General features: G+C 62.4%; 4 protein-coding genes across 6 annotated transcripts in view; 2 read left to right on the top strand and 2 right to left on the bottom strand.

Moving 5' to 3' along the window:
• Positions 1-24,007, top strand: part of TSPEAR (thrombospondin type laminin G domain and EAR repeats) — a gene marked incomplete at both ends in the record, with an annotated part of 172,471 nt that overhangs the window by 52,466 nt on the left and 95,998 nt on the right. The gene's annotated exons all lie outside the window — the stretch shown is intronic.
• On the bottom strand, positions 2,892-3,770 carry LOC308653093 (uncharacterized protein; the record flags this gene model as incomplete). 2 transcript variants are annotated; one of them, XM_081301502.1, is made up of 2 exons in its annotated part: positions 2,892-3,290; positions 3,420-3,770. In XM_081301502.1, the coding sequence occupies 2 exons, from the start codon at positions 3,768-3,770 to the stop codon at positions 2,892-2,894; spliced, it is 750 nt and encodes a 249-aa protein (XP_081157628.1). The 2 variants fall into 2 exon arrangements, with proteins under 2 accessions (XP_081157628.1, XP_081157627.1); XM_081301501.1 differs by having other exon boundaries at positions 2,892-3,272; positions 3,459-3,770.
• On the top strand, positions 7,555-8,619 carry LOC308653088 (uncharacterized protein; the record flags this gene model as incomplete). 2 transcript variants are annotated; one of them, XM_081301488.1, is made up of 2 exons in its annotated part: positions 7,555-7,878; positions 8,065-8,619. In XM_081301488.1, the coding sequence occupies 2 exons, from the start codon at positions 7,555-7,557 to the stop codon at positions 8,617-8,619; spliced, it is 879 nt and encodes a 292-aa protein (XP_081157614.1). The 2 variants fall into 2 exon arrangements, with proteins under 2 accessions (XP_081157614.1, XP_081157613.1); XM_081301487.1 differs by having other exon boundaries at positions 7,555-8,361; positions 8,515-8,619.
• Positions 16,913-17,818, bottom strand: LOC308653097 (uncharacterized protein; the record flags this gene model as incomplete). Its single annotated transcript, XM_081301508.1, has 2 exons — positions 16,913-17,278; positions 17,450-17,818. The coding sequence occupies 2 exons, from the start codon at positions 17,816-17,818 to the stop codon at positions 16,913-16,915; spliced, it is 735 nt and encodes a 244-aa protein (XP_081157634.1).

Here is a 24,007-nt window from a genome sequence, read left to right as displayed (position 1 = left end):
GGAGGTGGCCGTGCACACCGTAGGAATGGCCAGGTGGGACGCACCTTATTCACATAGATGCACATGAAGCATCTAACCACCCAACGTCCACTCCTGCTGAAGACTTTAACGAAGTCCGTGTGGAAGGAAGATCCTCAGCCTTTCGGAGGCAGCTGCGACCACTCACAGCCGCCTCAGGACAAGCCACAGCTGTCCCTGTGGGGCCAGGAGAGGGCGTGAGGCCCCACCACGTCTGTCCCCCAGCGCTGGAACTCCTGGCCGAGCAGTGAGGCAGGAGGGGAGAGGGGCGTCCACTCAGGGAGGAAGCGAAAGGGGCTGTTTGTCGCCCTCACAGTTCACACTGGGCGCTGAGCTCCCCGTGGTCAGTCCCTGTGCCTCTGAGTGGACGTTGGGGCTTTCTTTCCTGAACGAATGCCCAGGCCAGTCATTGTCTTCCTGATGGCGATGAACTGACACACCAGGTGGAGTCCCCGCTGGGCTGCGTGGTCCAGCTGGCCGCCTGTCTGGCTCTCGGGTCCTGGCTGCCGATGCTCCTGCTCTTCTTTGCCGCCATTTTAGTGGCCGTAGGTTCCTGGGAACCTTCTCATCTAAAATCCCAGTTGTGTTGGCGTAAAGATGTGATTTTTTCTCATGATCAGACATTTTTGTCTATTTACAGAATATGATAGTTTTGATATTTTGTTATTATTCATTTTCATATATTTAATTTCATTGGCTGTATTTCTCTAAGATTTTCCCTGGTTCTGATTTTGGTAGGAGTTTTAAAAGTGCAGTCTCTGGTTTTATGCGTCTTTCTTTCCATTTGTCAATGTTGCTCGGCGCCTCCTGGACCTTCTCCTCCGTCTCTAACTCCGTCCTGTTCACTCGCTGGTCTCTGTGCGTCTTCAGGACCCACTGCTCCCCCGAGCCCAGCTGCTGAGCGCAGACCTCATTCATCCCGATTCTGAGCTGCGATGATTTCATTCCCCTCAGCCCGGAGCCCCTCCCAGCTCCTGGTCAGGAGCCTGCGTGGCCACCTAGGCTGCGGCTCACGGGCACCTGCACCTAGATAGTGTTCCCACGTTTCAGCCACAGGAAGACAGAACCGGGGTGCCCTGCGCAGGGTGCTCCTGCCAGCCAGCTTTGCCCATCTCCACCCTTGTGGCCCCGAGCCCTGGAGGGCACTGCCGGGCCGGGTGGTCACCTGTGGCTGTTCTGATAGTCGTACAGACGTCCATGGCGTTGACCGAGCTCTGGGTGGTGTGGTGACCTTTGAACGGGCCTCACTCTGTTTCCATCTGCGACACCTGGCCCTGAGATGTGCCCGTCGGGTGGCTGCCCAGGCGCTGCCCTTAACCGCCCACCCACTCACTCCCTGTGGTGACACACTCTCCCCTGCAGAAGGGCTGTGCCTCTCCATGTCCAGGGTGGGGAATCCTGCAAAGCATTGGATGCACACCAGGAGAATTTCCTACGAGTGCAGCCCCAGAGCGTGGGACCCGCCAGGGCACTTCCCAGATGGCAGCACCTTCCCGGCAGTGGGCCTCGCTCACAGGCCTGTGCAGCCGTGCCCACCTCGCACACCGCTGCCCCGGGTCCAGCCCTCGTTTAATTGTGTTTTCTGAGCTTGGTGAGGCTGACCGTCGCTGGGGCTGAGTTTTGACTGTTGGGCAAGAATTGCTTATGGCTTCTGTGAATCGCTGTCTCCCTCCTGGTTCATTAACTGTCTTCACGTCTTCATTGTGGATTCTGAACCGGGGTCTTGGTCAGATCTTGTACTGCCAGGAGCTGGCATCTCAGTGGCTCCAGGCCACGAGGCCCTTCCTCCTGTCCAGGGTCAGAGGTCCCTCTGCTGCCGGACGTCCCTGGGTGACGGCAGGAAGCCGGACCAGCAGGGAGACGGTGATCCTAGAGGGGAAGGCGAGGGGCCGAGCAGGCAGGACAGGCCTGGCGCACAGAGAGCTCTGGGCTGGGTCCCCACCGGTCCGAGCTCCCGGCCTGAGCTGTGCTGCCCGCGGGGTGTGGTCCCTGGGTGAGCCCGCTGGAGATGCAGACCCTCTGCTGCCAGCCTCAGTGGGGAGCAAGCGTCCAACCGGGTCATGAGTGTGGATGGTTCAGGCCAGGGGGCAGAGAGGTGGGGACCCTCCCCAAATTCACATTCTCAGAGGCCAGCCAGGGGTCAGCTGTGCCAGCAGCCCAGGATGGCTCTCCTGCCTGGTCTGGTCGGGCATGGGCCTGAGGCACTTGCCTGCTGGAGTGGGGGTGGTGATTTGGGGTCACTCCTGAAGGGGGACCCTGCCCAGGGCAGGTGCCCTCAGGTCAGACACCCTTGGTGTCCCGGAATGCATGGTTGTCCCTGGGCACCAGGGTTGGGGGGGTGCAGGCTTCACAGAGGGCCCTTGAGGGGGGCAAGGGTGGGCGCACCTGGGGGTGGCCCCGTGTGGGACGGCAGGAGGCGCTCAGAGAACGACAGTACGGCTGACTGCGTGTTCGTAGGAGACTTTATTGGGGCATCCCACAGGCTCCCAGAGTGAGGGCCAGAGGGGGAGAGGCTCAGAGCCCCGGGAGCAGCCGGACCCAGCACGGGCAGCGGGGGCTCTTCGCAGGCCTGGGGTGGGAGGGCCGAGCGGCCAGCTGCAGGGGAGCCTTAGGCCACATGCGGCTTCCGGCCAGCAGGAGCCAGATGGCCTTGCTGGGGCTGCCGCCCACCTGGTAGTGCAGAGATGGCCATGGAGGGACTGGACAGTCAGTCCTTAAGGGATGGAGCTACCCAAACAGGAGTAGGAGGCAGGTGACCACCAGCCCCTGCAGGCTCAGGGGGGGGACACGGGCAGCTGTCAGGACCACTAGTATAGAAGCCTGGGTGCAGGAGGCAGCGGGCTCCCATACTCTGGGTGGCCCAGGAAGAGCACTCAGCAGCAGGACTTCTGGCCCAAGGAGACACCACAGCAGGCCGGGCGGGAGCAGGTGGGGCGGCAGAGCAGGGACACGCAGGAGGCCGGGCGGCAGCAGCTGGGCTGGCAGGAGGAGGCACAGCAGGAGGAGACGGGCACGCAGCAGGCGGGCCTGCACACGGGGCGGCAGAGCAGGGACACGCAGGAGGAGGGTCTGTAGCAGCAGACGGGCTTGCAGCAGACGGGCACGCAGCAGGACGGCTGGCAGGGGGAGGAGCTGCAGCAGTCAGACTGGCAGCTAGACTGCTGGCAGCAGGAGGAGGAGGCTCCAGAGCAGACGGGCACACAGCACACGGGCTTACAGCACACGGGCTTGCAGCAGACAGGCTTGCAGCAGAGGGACACACAGCAGGACGGCTGGCAGGGGGAGGATGAGCAGCAAGAGGGCTCACAGCAGGACTGCTGGCAGGGGGAAGAGGAGCAGCAAGAGGGCTCACAGCTAGACTGCTGGCAGCAGGAGGAGGAAGCCTCAGAGCAGACGGGCACACAGCACACAGGCTTGCAGCAGACTGGCTTGAAGCACACAGGCTTGCAGCAGAGGGACACACAGCAGGACGGCTGGCAGGGGGAGCAGCTGCAGCAATCAGACTGGCAGCTAGACTGCTGGCAGCAGGAGGGGGTGCAGGAGCTGGTGCAGACTGATTGGCAGCAGGGTCTGGACACACAGCTCACTGGGGTGCAGAGGAGGGACAGGCAGGGGGCTGGGGCGCAGCAGCTGGGCTGACAGCAGCTGGGGGCGCAGCAGGGGGGCTCGCAGCAGCTCTCTGGGCAGTCGTCCACCTGCCAGGAGGACTCTGGGCAAGAGCTGGAGCAGACGGACATGGTGGAGGCGGCCATGGTGGGTGTGCTGGAGGAGGGTGAGTGGGTGTGTGGGTGAGTGTGGGTGTGTGTGGGGAGCTCTGGGCTCTGGCTTTTATACCTGCCCGGTCCCTGTGGTCCCCAGCCCACAGCCTCTCCTTCCGTGTTGCTGGGCCGGCTCCTGGCCCTCATCGGGGATGCTTGTTTACCTGGGAGGCTGTCCAGCTCGTTAATGTCCTGCCAGCGTCGGGGCCCCTGGAGCGGGAGTGGGTTCCGGGAGCAGTGAGTGCTGGGGTGTTGTGTGTGGGAGGAGCCTGGACACCCTGGGCTGCTGGGGCACCCTCCAGCCACTGGAGAGCAGCCTCAGGGCCTCGTCTCCCTTGGAGGGAAGCCTGGGCACAGAGGTGTCACCTGAGGCTCACACCCTCCCCAGGGCCCGTCACCACTGCAGGACGCTTGGCACCTGTACTGAGCACCCAGTCCAGGGCGCCTGGTGCCCTGCCCGGGGCCTCATGGCTGTGTGGAGCTGGACAGCCTGAGCCTGCCCTGGGCCCTGCGCAGGTCCTCATCACCTCCACCTCTCCCTGCCTCCTCCCTGTGGCCCTGTCCACCCCATCCCTGTGCCTGGGGGCAGCAGGCCTCCATCCTCAGGCCAGGATGGTGGGCTGTGCCCTCCCCGCTGGGGCACCAGGCAGCCTCCTGGGCCGCGGGTCCAGGTTCTGAACCTGCAGAGCCCAATGTGCTGGGCTGTCACAGGCCTGCCCCTTCGCCCCTCTGCTGCCTTCTCTGTCTGCTCTGCTGCCCCCCAGGCTGCCCAGTGGCCTCCACCAGCCTCTCCCACCTGGCCTTCCAAGCCTGCCTCCCAGCCCTGGGCTAGGTGGCTCCCCGGGAGAGCGTGCCCTGCGGTGTCCTTGCCACCTCTGGCCACGTTGTCCTCAGTGAGCAGCTGGAACCTGGAGGCTGTTTCTCGTGAAGACGCCCGTTGAACCCGTGCTGCTGACTCGGTGGTGGTCGTCTCGTGGCCAGCAGCACAGTAGCTGGGCTCCGCCCACGTACTCCCTGTAGGTCACTCTGGCTCTGGGGGCATCGGCTGTGCTGCGGCTTGTGGCGGGGGCTTGTGGCGGGGGCCTTGCAAACAGGAAGGCCCCTTGTACCGCAGGAAAGAGCACTAAAGGGACCGCGAGGAGGACCCTGGTCAGGGGGAGAGCTCAACGGGAGGGCAGGGTGGCCTGTCCCCTGCGGGGCGTGCCTCTGGGAACCTCGTGTCCTCCCTGCTCTGCCAAGCCCACAGAGGACACAGAAGTGCACAGCACTGACTCGACTTGTGAGTAAATGTCAGGGGAGAGTCTCAGAATGCGCAGCCCCTGGTGGTCCTGCCCGCCGGCTCCTCCGCCGCCCGCGGTCCTTGCGGGTCCACCCACCCAGCCACCATCGGCCTGTTGCCACCGACCGTCTGTCACGTATCTGTCATGTTTACCCCTCTCCCTGCTGTGCTGCTCTTCCCAGGCCTGTCCCTGTCCCTGACGTCCATCGCTGCCAGCCGTCTCTGTCCATGTGCCCCCGTCCTGTGTGGTTCAGGCCTGGACACACGCACACCCCGCACACCTGGCACACGTGTGTGCACGTGCATTCTTCCCCTCCTGGAACGGAACCCAGGGCCTGTGGAGGCCGAGCGGTGCCCTCCCGCTGAGCGGCGCCCTGTCCTCGTGCCGGTCAGGGTGCACCTAGGTACCCCCCCGTGTCACTGGGGGCCTCGTTGTCCTGGCCTGGGCTGCCCGGGGCCCTCTTGGTTTTCACTCTTGGAGTCCAGGCGAGGAGCTCGCAGCCCTGGTCAGGCCACATCCCTGAGGAGGCCCCACGGGGGCCCACCCCGGCTCCTGTGGGTGTGGCAGGGCACCGCTCTGTGCGGAGTGTGGCCGTGTGGCTGGGCCACCTCCTCTCCCCAGGAGCCCTCGTGGGCAGTAGGCAGTGGCTCCGGGCTTCCCTGGGCCTTCGCCAGACGCACCGTGAGGCCCTCGTGCCGCTGCCCCACGGTGTCCACGTCGGTCTGCAGGGAGGCTTCGTCAGGACGGTCCCGTCGTCTCCCAGGGCCGCACCTCCACTTGGTCAGGTCCCCCGTTTCCTCTCAGCTCCATCTGGCCGTGTCCCCACCCCTCACAGTCCCTCCCCCCTGGCCACCTGACATCGGGCCACCGGCCGTTCACGGGTACGGCCGTCGCGCTCTCTAGCGACCGCGTCCTATGTTGCCCCGCTTCAGTGTGATGCTGGAAGTCCCCATGGTCACCTCTGTTTTCTTAAGATGCGTGACCCTCAGTTTTCCTGGCTCGGAGTCGGACGACTGTGGGTCTGTCCTACTGTCTGGGTCCTGGGCCTGTTTCTTGGTGACTGATTCCGGTGGCCTCTCGGACATGGCTGTGACGTCTCCCAAGCTCGGGTGGCTCACGGTGGCTTTCTGCTTTTCGGTTTCCCCCCTGCCCAGCGTGACATCTGCCCACCGCAGTTGGGGCGGGGCCGCAGAAGGCTCAACCCGCCCCAACCCGCCGCCCCCTGGGCTCTGCTGCCCCTCAGCCCAGCGCGTGGGCCTCCCTCACCCGGGGCTCCCCTCCACCCTCAGTTCCCGGCCCTCAGAACCTGAGGTGGACGCGCTCCACCAAGGCCCTGTCCCCGCTGTCCTGAGCAGGGGTGTGTGGGACACAGTGCTGTCACAGACGCTGGGCCTCCCAGGGCAGCGATGCCGTCTGTCAGTGCCTGGACCCCAGAGGCCAGCCAGCCTGCAGAGCACCCCGTTCTCTCCTCCAACCTGCACGCAGACGAGTCAGCCCTCAGGGAGCTCCCAACACCCACCTCCTCCTTCCTGTCCAGGATCCTAGGGGTCCACCCCCGGGAGGGAGACGGGGCCTGGCGCCAGGCGCCAGCAGGCCCTCAGTCCGCCGCTGGCCTGCTCCACCTTGTGTGCTGGGGACCCCTCCCAGGGCTGCAGGGTCTCCCCTCCCCAGCTCCTGCCTTTCCAGCCGCGGGGGGCGGGGAGGTGAGCGGCATCTTGGCCACACACGGAGGGTCCCGTGGTGAACGCAAAGGGTTTGACACATTTCTCAGTGACAACCAGAAGGACCTGGTGGCTGGTGGCTGTCAGTTGAGAAGTCAGGGACCTCGGTTCTCAGGGGTCCAACTGGGGACCCAAGGGATCATCCAGCGACCCAGGAAGTGGACAGGAGACACGAAGTCTGCCCTTGCTGTTTGCATGGGGCTCTTTGGGGGCTGCAGAGGAGGGCCGGGCCGTCACAAGCGTCACAGCTGTGTGCTGGTCAAGGCCCCCAAGGGGGGAGGCTGAGGCAGGCACCCGGCTGAGCCCCGGTGGTCAGATGGGCTGCTGGTGGGCACTGCCCAGCGAGGGGCCTGTGGGGACAAGGGCTGCCGCCCACTGCAGCACGGGGACTTCCTGCACCAGGGAGCACCGAGTCCCTTCCAGAAACGTCCACCTCACAGCCCTCCGACCAGCCCCCAGCCACCAGCCAGGGGCGACGGGACGGTGGGCCTCTCTGCTCGAAGCTCTGGTCAGTTGTGCCTCCCCCATGGGGCCAGGGAAGGGTGCGGGGGCGTGGGCTGCCCACGCAGGCCCAGGGCCTTTACGAGCTGAGCTGCGCCTCGGAGCCAACAGCACACGGAAGCTACCGAGGGCCCGCGTCCTCACCACAGGGAAGAGGGCGCTGCGGGCCAGGCAGGGAGAGGTATAAAAGCCCCGCAGCCCGGGCTGCTCACACTCACCCACACACTCACACACACCCACCCACACACCCACACACCCTCCTCCAGCACACCCACCATGGCCGCCTCCACCATGTCCATCTGCTCCAGCGACCTGAGCTATGGCAGCCGCGTCTGCCAGCCCGGCTCCTGCGATCCCTGCCCCGACTCCTCCTGGCAGGTGGACGACTGCCCAGAGAGCTGCTGCGAGCCCCCCTGCTGCCAGCCCAGCTGCTGCCAGCCCAGCTGCTGCGCCCCAGCCCCCTGCCTGACCCTCCTCTGCACCCCAGTGAGCTGTGTGTCCAGACCCTGCTGCCAATCAGTCTGCACCAGCTCCTGCACCCCCTCCTGCTGCCAGCAGTCTAGCTGCCAGTCTGATTGCTGCAGCTGCTCCCCCTGCCAGCCATCCTGCTGTGTGTCCCTCTGCTGCAAGCCCGTGTGCTGCAAGCCTGTGTGCTGTGTGCCCATCTGCTCTGAGGCTTCCTCCTCCTGCTGCCAGCAGTCTAGCTGTGAGCCCTCTTGCTGCTCCTCTTCCCCCTGCCAGCAGTCCTGCTGTGAGCCCTCTTGCTGCTCATCCTCCCCCTGCCAGCAGTCCTGCTGTGTGTCCCTCTGCTGCAAGCCTGTCTGCTGCAAGCCCGTGTGCTGTGTGCCCGTCTGCTCTGAGGCTTCCTCCTCCTGCTGCCAGCAGTCTAGCTGCCAGCAGTCTAGCTGCCAGTCTGACTGCTGCAGCTCCTCCCCCTGCCAGCAGTCCTGCTGTGTGCCCCTCTGCTGCAAGCCTGTCTGCTGCAAGCCCGTGTGCTGTAAGCCCGTGTGCTGTGTGCCCGTCTGCTCTGGAGCCTCCTCCTCCTGCTGCCAGCAGTCTAGCTGCCAGTCTGACTGCTGCAGCTCCTCCCCCTGCCAGCCGTCCTGCTGCGTGCCCGTCTGCTGCAAGCCCGTCTGCTGCTACAGACCCTCCTCCTGCGTGTCCCTGCTCTGCCGCCCCGTGTGCAGGCCCGCCTGCTGCGTGCCCGTCTCCTCCTGCTGTGCCTCCTCCTGCCAGCCCAGCTGCTGCCGCCCGGCCTCCTGCGTGTCCCTGCTCTGCCGCCCCACCTGCTCCCGCCCGGCCTGCTGTGGTGTCTCCTTGGGCCAGAGGTCCTGCTGCTGACCGGCCATGTCCCCAGGCCAGTGGGCTCAGGTCCCTCCATAGCTGGGCCCCTCACCACCTGCAGTCTGCCCCTGAGCAGGGTTAGATGACTGGACAGCCCAGGACAGGTCTTCCCTGTGTCCACACACTGACCTGACCTCCCCGAGTCACACCTGCCTTCTGGGTCACCGGCCTTGTCCTCCCCCTCTCAGTTCCTCTTGGGCTCAATAAACTCACCTGATCACCCACGTCTTCCTCTCCTGCCTGTGGACACAGGGTGGGGGCAGACCTCGCGCACTAGGAGTGTCCCTAAGAGGGGTGACTTGGGCTGGAGATGGTGAGGGACGGTGTCTGGCTGCTCCCAGGTGGTCACCAGTGGGTCACCACGCCAGAAAGGCTGGGTCCTGCCCCATCCCCAAGCCTGCGGCCTCCTGAGGCTGCTCGCCCCCCATGTGCCCTGGGGTCCTGTGCAGTCCCCGCCCACTTCCCCCCCAGGCCAGCCCACCCTGTAGAGTCCCCCACTGGGAAGCCGCCCCAGGACCCTATCTGCCTGCCAGACGTGCGCTGGGAGCGGGCTGGCCGCCATGTTCCCGGGAGGTCATTGCTCAGTGGCCGCAGTGGGTTACTGAGCTGGGGTGGGTAGGGACACACCAGGTCCCCTGCAGCCTGGGCACTCTGTCCCCCGGCAGCCTGGGGCTCTGCGTGAGGGCAGCACAGGCCATTCTGTGGACAGCAGCCCCTCCTCTTGCCGGGACAACATTGGACAACAGATGAGGGCACTGTGGACAGGCACCTGGCCAGTACCCAGAGTTCTCCAGGAGAAGTATGTTGAGGGGCTGTGGCAGCTGCTGGGACTGTCACTGCCCATACAGCACTGTCCCCAGCATGTCCAAGACGACATGCTGCCCCTCAGGCTCCCCGCCCACTGTGGCCTCCACTGGGCCTTCCTTCTAGAGACCCTCGTGCACCCCAGGGGCTGGTCTGGAACCTACAGAGGGAGCCCCACTGCCCACCAGCTGCGCACGATGCCCTCCACCTGCTGACCAGGCCTCTGCCGTCCTCTCGTGTTTGGAATTGGCTTTGGGGGGGACAGGCTAGTGTGAGCTCAGTGGTCCTCTCGGGGCAGTCGGATGAGTTTGGAGGGGCCTGCCCTGCAGCCCACCTGGGTCTGGGACGGAGCACTGGGGTCCCTTTCCTAGTGCCCTTGGCTGTGCTGCCGGGGGCTGTCACTGTCACCTGTTACCAAGACACCAGGAGGAGGCAGGTGTCCTCTGTGCCTGGCGGCTCCCGGCTCCCCGTCGTGCATGTCTGTGGCCGACCCCCTCCACGCTGCCCAGTGGGGCTCTGTTGCCTGGACCCAACGTGGACCCAGGCACCTGCTGCCACCCCTGGGCATCTCCAGGCCTCAGGGACGAGCAAGAGCGCCCCAGGGACCCGGGCGCCTGGGTTGCGTGGGAACAGGTGTCCTGTGCCCCGGGTCAGTGCCCGCCCAGGGCTGCACGGTGCTCCCTCCCCTCAGCCAGGGCCGAGCCAGTCCCCACCCCGTGCCCTCAGCACCTGGGCTTGGGCATGGCGGCACCCATGTCCCCTAGCGGCTGAGCGTGGGGCGTCCCCTCATGTCTGTCACACCGTGGTTCTACAGTGAGAGTCAATTCACACCTTCTGCCCGGGTTTCTTCAATCAGGTTGTTAGTGTCCTTATGATTAATGTGCCAGGGTTCTCTACATATTCTGTGTGTGTGTGAGTGTGTGTGTGTGTGTGTGCATGTGTGTGTGTGTGTGAGTGTGTGTGTGTGTGCATGTGTGTGTGTGAGAGTGTGTGTATGTGTGTGAGTGTGTGCATGTGTGTGTGAGTGTGTGTGAGTGTGTGCATGTGTGTGTGAGTGTGTGTGCATGTGTGTGAGTGTGTGTGAGTGTGTGCATGTGTGTGTGTGAGTGTGAGTGTGTGTGCATGTGTGTGCGCATGCGTGTGAGTGTGTGCATGTGTGTGTGAGTGTGTGCATGTGTGTGTGTGCATGTGTGTGTGTGTGTGAGTGGGAGTGTGTGTGCATGTGTGTGCATGTGCGTGTGAGTGTGTGCATGTGCTGTGTGTGACAGTGTGTGTATGTGTGTGTGAGTGTGTGCATGTGTGTGTGCATGTGTGTGTGAGTGTGTGTGAGTGTGTGCGTGTGTGTGTGAGTGTGTGCATGTGTGTGTGTGTGCATGTGTGTGTGAGTGGGAGTGTGTGTGCATGTGTGTGCATGTGTGTGTGTGTGCATGTGCTGTGTGTGACAGTGTGTGTATGTGTGTGTGAGTGTGTGCATGTGTGTGTGCATGTGTGTGTGAGTGTGTGTGAGTGTGTGCATGTGTGTGTGAGTGTGTGTGCATGTGTGTGAGTGTGTGCATGCATGTGTGTGAGTGTGTGTGAGTGTGTGCATGTGTGTGTGCGTGTGTGAGTGCGTGCATGTGTGTGTGAGTGTGTGTGCGTGTGTGTGAGTGTGTGCATGTGTGTGTGTGAGTGTGTGCATGTGTGTGTATGCATGTGTGTGTGAGTGTGTGTGTGAGTGGGAGTGTGTGTGCATGTGTGTGCATGTGCGTGTGAGTGTGTGCATGTGCTGTGTATGACAGTGTGTGTATGTGTGTGTGAGTGTGTGCTGTGTGTGAGTGTGTGTGCTGAGTGTGAGTGTGTGTATGTGTGTGTGAATGTGTGCATGTGTGTGTGCTGTGTGTGAGTCGGTGTGCATGTGTGTGTGTGTGTATGTGTGTGTGAGTGTGTGCATGTGTGTGTGCTGTGTGTAGCTGTGTGTGAGTCTGTGTGCATGTGTGTGCACGTGTGTGTGAGTGTGTGTGCTGTGTGTGCATGTGCTCTGTATGTGAGTGTGTGTGCACTGTGTGTGACAGTGTGTGTGTGTGTGTGTGCACTCTGCAAACCTCCTCCCTGCTGGTGGCTCTGCTTTTAATCTTAATGGAGTCTTTTTTCTTTTTGGTGCTGGGGATTGAACTCGGGCACTTAACAACTAAGCCACACTCCCAGGCTTTTTTGGTATTTTTAAATTTAGGACTGAGTTGCTCAGGGCCTCGCTAAGTTGCTGAGGCTGGTTTTGAACTTGCTGTCCTCCTGCCTCAGCCTCCCGAGCTGCTGAGATTGTAGAGTGCTCTGCTGTGCCTGGCTCTTACCAGTTTCCTTGATGTCGATCAGGTCAGTCTGTCCTTTTCCCTCCAAGCCCCAGTTCCCTCCCATACCTGTCTGTGTCTCCTGGTCCCACTGCTGCGTCTGTTCTGCAGTCTCCTGGTCACTTTGCGGGTGGAGGGCCTTCTGCTGCTTCTGTTGCAGAGTGGAGAGCCCTTGGGCACCCACCGGCCCTTGAGCACCCCGGCACGTGCTCCTGAGGCCTGGCCCCCAGCGCTCTCCACTCTGCGCCAAGCCCGTGCTCAGGCTGCCGCATGCTGACTCAATTGACTCGCAGCTTTAAATTGAACCTTGAAATGCAGTACGGCACGTCCTCCGTTGGGGCCAGCTCCTGGAGGTTGGCTGACCATTCTGGGTGCCCCGTGTTTCCCCAGAGAGTTCAGAGCCAACGCACTGATTTTGACGTGGATTCTGACTGAGATGGCCTTGGCTATCTGGAGAGGTGGGAAAGTCTGTCGCCTAACACAACTGCGCCTCCCACCACGGACGCGGTCTGTCTCGCCGGCCGGTCCCGTCTCTTCAGTCTCTTCAGCGATACCTTGTCACCTTGAGCGCACGGATCCTGTGCGTATTCTAAGTTGATCTGTTGTGTCCTTGGTAGGTTTCAGTGGTGCGTGTTCATCTCCAGTGGCTGAGTGCTACCCATGGAACCACGGCTCTGTGGGGTGGTGTGGACCTGTGGCTTCTGGGTCACTCCTCAGTCCAGGGGGTTCTGCATGCGCCTGGGACCCTCTTGCTGCGTCATCGTGTGGAGGGTGGATGGGGCCCCTCCCCTTCCTCTCCCACGCAGGCCTCTCGCCTCTTCCCTGACCTTCTGGCTGGGAAGAGCCTTGGACGTGATGCCGGACGCAGTGGCCAGAGCAGTGTTGCCCGGTCCCGATTCTGGGGAGAAAGCTTTCTGTCTCTCCTGAGGCCGGAGGCTCCCTTTCAATCCTGCTTTGCTGGGGGTTGGTCTCTTAGAAAAAAATCCAGTCTTGGGGATTGAACCAGGGGTGCTCTACCACTCAGCCACATCCCAGCCCTTTCTATTTTTTTTTTTTTATTTTGAGACAGGGTCTCATTAAGTTGCGAGGCTGGCCTGGAACTTGCCATCCTCCTGCCTTGGCCTCCCGAGTCACTGGGATTACAGGCTCGGCCAGTGCACTCGGCTGGGAGCTATTATCATTATTATTTAATGAGCAGGTTTTCAAATGCCTTCTTTTGCATCTATCAACACAGTCCTGGGGTCCCATCCTTTTACTTACTAACATGACACACGGGTGGATTCTGGGTGCGAAGCTCACCTAACGTTCCTGACTCACACTCACCAGCCAGAGCATGTCTCGGGACTTGGCTTGCCGAGGCTTTGCTGAGAACATTGCTGTCTACCCTTGCCCCTCTCTCGCTGCCCGCCGGCCCCTGGTGTGGGCTGGGCCGCTCTCACACAGGGAGCTGGAGCTTCCCTTCTGGTTCTGCTCTCTGCCCTTTGGGTACCTGCTGCGACTTGCACAGCTAAACCCCAGGTACTGGTGGGGGGTGATGGGGGACGAAGAAACACACACACACACACGCACACACAGATGCGATGATTGACATCCTGAGGCCAGATGGGAGACTGTGTCTGAGAGGGAAGCAGCATCTGAAGAGCCGGCCCCGCAGGTATACCTAGGGTCTCACAGTCAGGAGGCCAGGGCTGTGGAGCATGACTCTTTGTGCACTAGAAAGTCACAGGGCCTGAGACATCCTGTAGCTGCTTCACTGTTGCAATGCTCTGAGCTTCCTGCAGCACTCAGGAAGCCCACCAGCTCTGAAGTAGCCGCAGCGGTGAAACAACGTAGCTGTCTTCTCCCCTCAGAAGAGGAGCTCTGTGCCTGATACCAGGTCGATAAGATTCACGCACAGAGCTGCTTGGAGTGGGGTGTCACCAGAGCAACCGGGCATCCCGGGCCCTTGCACAGAGACATTCATAGGCAGCAGGTGCGCCACAGCCGTGGGGCAGCCAGGGACCCCCAGTCCCAGCCCTGCTCTCCACAGGTGCCGTTGGCGTGACGGCTTCCACCCGTGCCGAGAGTCGGCGGCAAGCCCCTGGGGTGGGCTTTTTAATGATGCATTCAGTCCCTCAAATTGGTCCAGAGCTATTCAGGTCTTCCGTTTTTTCTTGAGCTGGACTTTACAATGGTGTCTTTGCCCATTCTACCTAAGAGGCTGAGGGTAGGCATGAAGGTGCTGCGCGCTGTCCACGACTCTGATGTTGGTCACTCATCTCTTCCTTTTCTTGCAGCGAGACTAGAGCGCGGTCCACCGTCGACCTTTCCAGAGCAGGCTCAGTCCCCTCAGCTTGCCCCCTCTGTCGGCCACCCTGCCTGGCTGGTCTTCCCTCCTGTGACTCCAGGGCTCAGCTCCTCCTCGTGTCCTGCTGCTGCAGGTAGAAGCTTAGGTCACTGACCTCAGGGCTCCTCCTCTTCTCCTAACCGCACTGAAAGCCACGCTCTCCCCTTGGGGTGCTGGCCACTGTGTCCCATAGATTCCCACAAGCTGTGATCCCATTTTCATTTCGTTCAAAATGTCTAATTTCCTCCCCACTTGAGCTCATTGCCATTGTGATCTCTTTGTGGACTCATGCATCATTTTTATTTTATTATTTATTTTTTAATATTCATTCTTAGATTTTAGGTGGACACAATATCTTCATTTCACATTTTTGCAGTGATGAGGATCGAACCCAGTGCCTCGTGCATGCTAGGCGAGCGCTCTACCACTGAGCCACACCCCAGCCCCAGCTCATGCACTATTTTTAAACGTGCTATTTCATCTCAACACTGGGTGATTTCACAACTATTTTCCTGCCACAACCTTTCTTTCTGTTGTGGCAAAAAACAGCCTCTTTGCCTCCTCCTGGACGCCGCCACCCCGGTATCCAGGCTTGGATGTGGTTCACTTGCTCTTGACAGCGGGCGCGTGGCCCCATATGGGGGGACAGTGCAGTCGTGTTTGTTAGCGGCTGGCTTAGAGCGTCATTTCAAGTTTTCTGCATGATCGCCAACTTCATCACCTTTGGTGGTGAATACTTGGCGGTTTTTAGGTTTCTGCCTCGTCGTCGTGTGTCTGTGGCCTCAACCCCCGAGGCTGTGTGAAGTTCTCTGCTATTCCTCCTCCTGCCCTTTGGCTTCGTTTCCCTTCTGTCTTCTTGTTCGCTGGCCCTTTCTCCCGACGGCCCCCTCAGTCGGTTGCCGGTTGCCGATGGCTCTCTGGTGTCTCTCGCTGATGCTCTTTCCAGCCCGGCTCCTCTCGGATCCTCGCGCACGTCTGCAGGGATCGCCTGTGCTGGCTGCAGACCGTGGGAGGTGTGGCTTCGGCCTCCTGTTGGGTCACCTTCACCCAGGCGGGTGCCCAGGAGGTCTCCCCAAGGTCGGTGGGTGCTCCGCGTCTCCTCTCTGGCTGCTGGGACTCAGCGTCCCTGAGCTCCACTGCTCTGGGCGCCAGTTGCTCTCTGCCCAGGCCCCGAGCTCCGAGCCCCACAGAGAGCCGCGGAACATGGCAGTGGGTCCGGGGGACCCTCGGCACTTTCCTGGGCAGGTCCCTCTCCTCCGGTGCTACCCCGCGCTCCCAGCTGCCTGGAGAGCACTCGGTGGGTTCCTGGTGGGCTGCAGCGGGTCCCTTTTCCAGGGGCCCCAGGTCCCCACAGCCCCCCTGTGTGAAGACAGTCACACACTCCATTGTCCAGGTGTTTGGGTGAGAGGACAAGTGGCCTCGGTCAGTCCTGGTGGCAGGCTCCTGCCCTCTGCCGCCGGCCGGTCCCTTCCTCTGGTTCCAACCTTCCCTGACTCTGAGACTAGTCGGCCTCCTCCCCGCTGGGAGACCTCCAGCCACCTCCCAACCCACGAGACTCCTGCTGCCCCGGCCACCCATGGCCTGGTCTCCCAGCAGGACCCTGCCAGCTCCACAGGAGTCTGCAGTCACGGCCTCCCTCACGGGATCGCTCACTCAGTGACTCGTGCGGTGAGGCTTCAGCAAGAGGAACAGCTATACGAGGGTTCCAGCTGAGGCCCAGCCAAACCCCAGGGGAAATGGGTGGCAGCCCCAAGGCCTTGGCGGGTCCAGTGTCCCCAGGGGCCACCCAGCAGACTCCTCCCCTGACCAGAGCTGGCTTGGTGCACACCCTGAGCTTCTGGGCCGGGAGTGGCTGTCTCTGCTCGGCCCACACACTCCGAGCAGGGCTCCTCCTCTATCCCGTACCCCATGGCCCCCGTGAGCATGGGCACCTGTGATGGGCAGGCCCCGCACCTGCCCCTCTGCCTCTCGGCCTGGAGTTCACTGGGGTCATGGGAAGGAGCCAGGGCTCCCCAGCAGCTCCCACACAGCTCGCTCCAGGAGTGATTTTTAAAACGTTTATTAAAACATGCAGAAGGCACCTGGCGTCTGTTCAGGCCAAGCCACTCCCCACCAGACCCAGTGGGGCGCAGGATGACTCTCAGGGCCCGGCCCTGGCCAGGTGCCAAGCGGTCGGAGAGACCACACCACAGTGAGGTCAGCAGGTGCGCGGGGTCGCGGCCAGCACAGATGGACTCTCGCAGGAGGCCTTTGACAGTGCGCTGGAAAAACAGACCTAGAAGGTCCTGCTCCCGACTGGACAGGTGCCGTGTGGAAGGAGGGGAGGTCACAGGGCAAAGCTACGGAAGCCCAGTGAATACGGCACAGGGTGGGACATCCCATGAGGATCCCAACCAGACGCCGAAGGGCTGAAAGCCCAGCCCCACCCTCTCCCGTCCAAGACAGACCCCGGGCACCACGTGCCCCGGGCTCAGGAGAGCTCAGAGGGTCCGAGGGACAGCAGAGCTGTGCGCAGGGGTCCAGGCCGGAGCACAGTGGGGACATATGGGGCCAGTGCAGGTTCAGAGTCAAGGGCCTTTATGGGTCGGTTTGCTCAAGTGCATCCAGAGAAGGGGCAGAGGGCCAGGGGTTGGGACTGCTGACCACATAGGGGACAGGGACTTGCTAGGAGCCCTCCAAAAAGCTGAGTATAAACATTTAGTGTTTCTATATCGTACAGCTCAGCAGCAGCTGGACCAGCAGACACCAGGAAATAGCCAGAAGACGGGAGCAATTCAGGATATGGCTGTTACCTCCAAGTGGGGCCTGAGCCCGCTGGCCCTGGGGACATGGCCGGTCAGCAGCAGGACCTCTGGCCCAAGGAGACACCACAGCAGGCCGGGCGAGAGCAGGTGGGGCGGCAGAGCAGGGACACGCAGGAGGCCGGGCGGCAGCAGCTGGGCTGGCAGGAGGAGGCACAGCAGGAGGAGACGGGCACGCAGCAGGCGGGCCTGCACACGGGGCGGCAGAGCAGGGACACGCAGGAGGAGGGTCTGTAGCAGCAGACGGGCTTGCAGCAGACAGGCACGCAGCAGGACGGCTGGCAGGGGGAGGAGCTGCAGCAGTCAGACTGGCAGCTAGACTGCTGGCAGCAGGAGGAGGAGGCTCCAGAGCAGACGGGCACACAGCACACGGGCTTGCAGCAGAGGGGCTTGCAGCAGAGGGACACACAGCAGGACGGCTGGCAGGGGGAGGATGAGCAGCAAGAGGGCTCACAGCAGGACTGCTGGCAGGGGGAAGAGGAGCAGCAAGAGGGCTCACAGCTAGACTGCTGGCAGCAGGAGGAGGAAGCCTCAGAGCAGAGGGGCACACAGCACACGGGCTTACAGCACACAGGCTTGCAACACACGGGCTTGCAGCAGAGGGACACACAGCAGGACGGCTGGCAGGGGGAGCAGCTGCAGCAATCAGACTGGCAGCTAGACTGCTGGCAGCAGGAGGGGGTGCAGGAGCTGGTGCAGACTGATTGGCAGCAGGGTCTGGACACACAGCTCACTGGGGTGCAGAGGAGGGTCAGGCAGGGGGCTGGGGCGCAGCAGCTGGGCTGGCAGCAGCTGGAGGCGCAGCAGGGGGGCTTGCAGCAGCTCTCTGGGCAGTCGTCCACCTGCCAGGAGGAGTCGGGGCAGGAATCCCAGGAGCCGGGCTGGCAGACGCAGCTGCCATAGCTCAGGTCGCTGGAGCAGACGGACATGGAGGTGGCCATGGTGGGTGTGCTGGAGGAGGGTGGGTGGGTGTGTGGGTGTGTGAGTGTGTGTGTGTGTGAGGCCCGGGGCTCTGGGTTTTATTCCCTCCTGGCCTGTGTTGTCCCATCCTGGCCCCCATCTCCCCTTCCTGATGGCCTGAGGCCAGTTCCCGGAGAGCAGCAACCCTGTGCTCCAGCTTCCTGCGTGGCTGACTCCACCCGGCTCAGGATCTAACTTGTTTTTAGTCTCAGAGAGAAAAGTGGAGGTGGATAGAGGCCGTGTGGACAGGGGGCTTCTAGCGAGCGTATTTGGGGCCCTGGTGGCTCTTGCCTATTGTGGTGACAACTGTGGGGGCATGCTGCCTCTGGATGGCAGCGTCCCTGGGTCTCCTGGCCTGCCCACCAGGACCCTGCCCCCTGTGGTCAGAGGGCCAAGGAAGGAGTTCACTTGGATTCTGGGTAGAGATGACCTGGGCAGGACTCCTCTGCCCTAATGCACCCTTCTTGAGCTGCCGTAGCAAGCACAGAGGCTGGGCACAGACCCCCCAGCTGCTGGTGCTGCCCGCCTGCAGGAGCCTGGTGCTGACTTCGTCTCCCTGCGCCCGCGGCACTCTCCCTCTCCGGTCCGTCTGCGTGTCCCCGTTTCACAAGGACACTGGCCACGTTGGGCTAGAGCCCACCCCGCCAACTGCACCTTCGCTCCCTTGTCTGCAAACACCCTCCTTCCAGGCAAGGGCACATGACAGACTCCAGGGTCAGGGTCTGAGGCTTCTGGGCTGTGTGAAGCCACCGCAAGGGTCCCCTGCTGGGAGGCAGGCTCCGTGGAGGTCAGGGACGGGAGGGCAGGTGGCCTCCCTTGCGGACTCTGTCTGGAGCTGCTAGTGGGGAGCAGGTGGGACGGGCGGGGCCTTGCAGCACAGTAGTAGGCCTGGTGTTAGACCAGGATGCAAGAAAAGACCACTGACTCCAATTAAATCAAACTAAAGCAACTTATCATTTCCACCGGCCGGGCTCCTCTCCCTCCCAAAACCGCGGGAACAAGACAGCCCCACAGCTTTCCTGAAGCCCAGCTTTAGAACCCCAGAAAGTTATACAAAGGGGGGGGGCGGGTTACAGATAACAAACTCTGACGGGCATGACATTTTTGCTGGCCCCGGCATCAGAATTTATGAAGGTCATTAGAGCCTCAGAGAGGGTCGGTATCTGGCCAGGGAAGGCCAAGATTTGTGAGGCGTCACTAAAGTTTCAGAGAGGGCTGCTAACTGTCGGAGAGCCAGGCAGGGGTGAGTTCAAGGCACGACAGGCATTTCAAGCTAGTTCAGAATCTGCAGTAACTTATAGTAAAGCCGAAATTAGCTTTTCATGGCTTTGTGGCGAGATGGCTCCCAATTTTAAGAGGGAGTCAGGCTGGGTCTACCACCTGGCTCCAGTGCGTGGGCGATTTTTAGGTTGATTTCATGCCCATTGTTAGAGGGGAGAGCTCCCATGGCCAGCTCCCCCTGGTTATCACACAGGACCCACCGCCCAGCTGCCCAGCTGCCTGCACGCAGCACTCTCCTCCCAGTGCGAGTGTCCCTGGGTCCTGGACCCCACGGCACCTGGTGAGAGGCCTCCCTGGTGTCTGCCAGCCTGACGTGTCCTGGCCTTTGCTGGCCTCCCTGTCCCTGGGCCCCACTCTGGACAATGGTGCTGGTTTCCAGACACCCCTGACCTTTCTGGAGTGCCCCTGACGTTTCTGGAGTGCCCCTGACCTTTCTGGAGTGCCCCTGACGTTTCTGGAGTGCCCCTGACCTTTCTGGAGTGCCCCTGACCTTTCTGAATGCCCCCTGACCTTTCTGGAGTGTCCCCTGACCTTTCTGGAGTGTCCCCTGACCTTTCTGGAGTGCCCCCTGACCTTTCTGGAGTGCCCCCTCTGACCTTTCTGGAGTGCCCCTGACCTTTCTGAATGCCCCCCTGACCTTTCTGGAGTGCCCCCGACCTTTCTGGAGTGTCCCCCCCGACCTTTCTGCAGTGCCCCCCTGACCTTTCTGGAGTGCCCCCCTGACCTTTCTGGAGTGCCCACTGACCTTTCTGGAGTGCCCCCTGACCTTTCTGGAGTGCCCCCTGACCTTTCTGGAGTGCCCCCTGACCTTTCTGGAGTGTCCACTGGCCTTTCTGGAGTGCCCCCGACCTTTCTGGAGTGTCCCCCCGACCTTTCTGGAGTGCCCCCTGACCTTTCTGAGTGCCCCCTGACCTTTCTGGAGTGCCCCCTGACCTTTCTGGAGTGCCCCCTGACCTTTCTGGAGTGTCCACTGGCCTTTCTGGAGTGCCCCCGACCATTCTGGAGTGCCCCTCTGACCTTTCTGGAGTGTCCCCTGACCTTTCTGGAGTGCCCCCGACCTTTCTGGAGTGCCCCCTCTGACCTTTCTGGAGTACCCCCTCTGACCTTTCTGCAGTGCCCCCTGACCTTTCTGGAGTGCCCCCCTGACCTTTCTGGAGTGCCCCCGACCTTTCTGGAGTGCCCCCTCTGACCTTTCTGGAGTGCCCCCTCTGACCTTTCTGGAGTGCCCCCTTTGACCTTTCTGGAGTGCCCCCCTGACCTTTCTGCAGTGCCCCCATGACCTTTCTGCAGTGCCCCCCTGACCTTTCTGGAGTGCCCCCCCGACCTTGCTGGAGTGCCCCCTCTGACCTTTGTGGAGTGCCCCTCTGACCTTTGTGGAGTGCCCCCTGACCTTTCTGCAGTGCCCCCCAGACCTTTCTGGAGTGCCCCCCGGACCTTTCTGGAGTGCCCCCCGGACCTTTCTGGAGTGCCCCCCCTGACCTTTCTGGAGTGTCCCCCCCCCGACCTTTCTGGAGTGTCCCCCACCGACCTTTCTGGAGTGCCCCCCTGACCTTTCTGGAGTGCCCCCTGACCTTTCTGGAGTGCCCCCTGACCTTTCTGGAGTGCCCCCGACCTTTCTGGAGTGCCCCCCTGACCTTTCTGGAGTGCCCCCTGACCTTTCTGGGTGCCCCCTGACCTTTCTGGAGTGTCCACTGGCCTTTCTGGAGTGCCCCCGACCTTTCTGGAGTGCCCCCTCTGACCTTTCTGGAGTGCTCCCCTGACCTTTCTGGAGTGCCCTCTGACCTTTCTGGAGTGTCCCCTGACCTTTCTGGAGTGTCCCCCCCGACCTTTCTGGAGTGCCCCCTGACCTTTCTGGAGTGCCCCTGACCTTTCTGGATTGCCCCCCCCCCAATCTTTCTGGAGTGCCCCCCTGACCTTTCTGGAGTGCCCCCCTGACCTTTCTGGAGTGCCCCCCTGACCTTTCTGGAGTGTTCCCCCCCAACCTTTCTGGAGTGCCCCCCTGACCTTTCTGGAGTGCCCCCCTGACCTTTCTGGAGTGCCCCCCTGACCTTTCTGGAGTGTTCCCCCCCAACCTTTCTGGAGTGCCCCCCTGACCTTTCTGGAGTGCCCCCTGACCTTTCTGGAGTGCCCCCCTGACCTTTCTGGAGTGCCCCCCCCGACCTTTCTGGAGTGTCCACTGGCCTTTCTGGCCCAGCTCGTCTGCACTGTTCCTGCTTCATCCTGCCGGTTGCTTTTCCCGAGGTTCTGGTCCCCTTTGCAGGGAGTAAGGTGAGAACCTAGGACTGGAGCTGGGTGCTGGGTCTGCTCCCCCAGCTCCCCAGTGGAGAGAGGCCCAGTGGGTGCTGGCCATCCTGGGGCAAGGCCCAGTGGGTGCTGGCCATCCTGGGGGCAGAGAGGCCCAGTGGGTGCTGGCCGTCCTGGGGGCAGAGAGGCCCAGTGGGTGCTGGCTGTGGAGGGCACAGTGGGTGCTTCCCTCATTACCCAGCCTCCCTTGCTGTGACAAAGTACCTGATACCATCCACTTAAAAAGAGAAGAGGTTTATTTGGCTCAGAGTTGGGAGGTTCCAGACCATGGTCAGTGGGTCCTGCTGCCTCGGCCGGGGGTGGGACGCACAGGAGAGGGGCGACCAGGAAGTACAGAGAGACAGGAGGGGGTCGGAGTCCCATGGACCCTCAGGGCCTGCCCCCCATGACCCAACCTCCCCCGAGGACCCGCCTCCTCAGGTTCCGCCACCTCCCAGTGACACTGGATGGGGACCAGGCCTTCCACACCCGATGGCCTTGGGGACTCGCAGATCCAAGCGCAGCATTCCACTGAGGGCCCAGCTCAGGCTCTCTGGGCCGGCTCTCCCCTCCCCTCTGTGGCCGGGCGGCTTCCCAGGGAGGACTTGGGTCTGGGCACACGTGTGTTTACACGCTGGTCATGTGGCTTGGGTTCTGAACCTGCTTTTCTCACCTACAGACTTGCAGGAGTCGTGCGGCCCTGGGGGAGGACCGAGTTCCCGTCCTCGTCCTGGGACCCTCCTGATTTCCTCTCTGGGCTGGGGACGGGCTCTCTGAGGGCTGGCCCCCAGGACTTTCTCGTGGGGAGGACGAGGCGAGGGCTGCGTCTCCCGGGCTTTCTGGAGGAGGCTGCACGGTGTCTTCTCTAAATCCCCAGGACCCCGTTTTCTCTGCTGGAGGTTCCCACGTGCGTGACTTTCAGGCTGTCCTCCACGAGGTCGAGCTGGCCCGTCCACCTGGGTCTTGAGCGCCTCGGCAGGGCGCTGCTGCAGGGCACCTGTGGCCTTTTAATGCAGTGCGGCTGGTTCCTGTTGGGCACCGCGCCTCCTGGGCAGAGGAGAGCCCTCCAGGAGGGTCTCGAGTGGGCTGGGCAGAAAGGCCACTGCCCCCCTGTGTGGCCAGGTCCTCCTTGACCCACAGAGGTCCCCAGGTGCCTTGTGTGCCTTCTGTCCCTGTGCGATGCCTGTTCCTGGCCCGGTGGCTCCCGGGGCAGGACGCAGAGGGGATCCAGAGGTGAAGGGGCGGCTCCTCCCCACCGCTTCCCTGCTGAGCTCCCTGGGGGGGGACGGGGGCAGGGGAGGGGGCTGCGGGGGGGGGGGGGGCGGGGGCAGCCTTCTCGGCCTCCAGCTTCTCCAGGGAGCATCTCCACGCCCAGTTACAGCAGAGGAACCGGGACTCTGGGAGGGTGAGCCAGCATCTTACCATGGAGGTCTGGATGGTAGGTGGCCAGTGGCCAGCGTTCTGGGTGCACTGCGGCCCTCGCCCTCTGCAGAGCTGTGAGCACCCAGGGCTGGAGCGCCCTGCTTCTGGCTGGCCCACTTCCAGCAGCCGCTGTCCAGTGCCGACACAGACCCGACCACAGCCAGTTTGCTGAACAAAGACCTGCCCTTGGTCACCCTGGGCGTTCTGCTTGGCGGATGGTGCTGTTCTCTGGCTCTGCACAGTGTGGTCACTCACAGGGGCATCAGAGGGTCCATGTCCCTTTTTGCCCCATGGCTCAGTGCTGTTTTGCCCAGGGGCAGAGGCCGTGTGAGCTCTGGGCAGCTCCCAGGTCCCTGTGCCAGGCCCTCCTGCAGTTGCTCTGCCTTGGCTCTGCCCAGCAGGGGACTGGCCAGCGGAGGTGTGCACTCTGGACACGTCTTGACTTCTCACGCTGGAAGCCCGTGCCCTCAGCCTGGCCTCCTCGCGTGGCTTTGTGGGCCTGCAGTCCTGTCCTTTTCTGTGCCACCCTCTGACCTCTCTGCTCCTTCCGTCTCTGGGCTCCATTCTGAGCCCCATGTCCCTCCTCCGAGTCTTGTTCTGGGGGAGGCCATTCTCCTCCTTTATTTCCTTGATCTGAAGGAGAAACGAGTGCTCTTGATCTTCGCTCCAGGACCCTCCCTCGCCCTCCTGTCTGCAATGTCACTCACCCCGGGCAGCGCCCATCAGGAGCCAGCACAGGTGGCTGGCTGTCCACTGCTTGTCCTGCAGTGTGTCCCCAGCATGGGGCAGGCCCAGTGCTCTGCAGGGCACAGTGACTCTGGATCAGATCCCCCAGGGGCACCCCACTTGCCACCAGTGCCTGCTGTCCTCTGTCCTGATGGCCTGCTGCCCCAGGGAGTGCTTCAGAAGGGGCACAGTTCTGGTCCCCAACACCCCTTTAAACAATAGGGAACGGAGGCTGCAGGGGGACCCTGTGCTTGCCACCGCCAACCGCGGCCACCCAGGAGGCTGCCCCAGGGACGTTTCTGGGGGCTCACCGAGGAGCCTGGACGTTGCTTTGGAGCGGTGCTCGTGGCTGCAGGGCCTGTAATAAGGGTGGTCCACTCAGGCTGGACGGGCAGACCCCGGGGACGTCTCAGAGAGGTGTTTTCTGCACAGGGTGGTGGGGGCCTCGGTGCAGGGCC

This window comes from Spermophilus citellus (genome assembly GCF_964194105.1).
Source record: "Spermophilus citellus genome assembly, chromosome: 7".
NCBI classification, from domain to species: domain Eukaryota; kingdom Metazoa; phylum Chordata; class Mammalia; order Rodentia; family Sciuridae; genus Spermophilus; species Spermophilus citellus.
The sequence above is the reverse complement of the archived record's forward strand: the minus strand, read 5'-3'. Positions and strand labels throughout refer to the sequence as shown.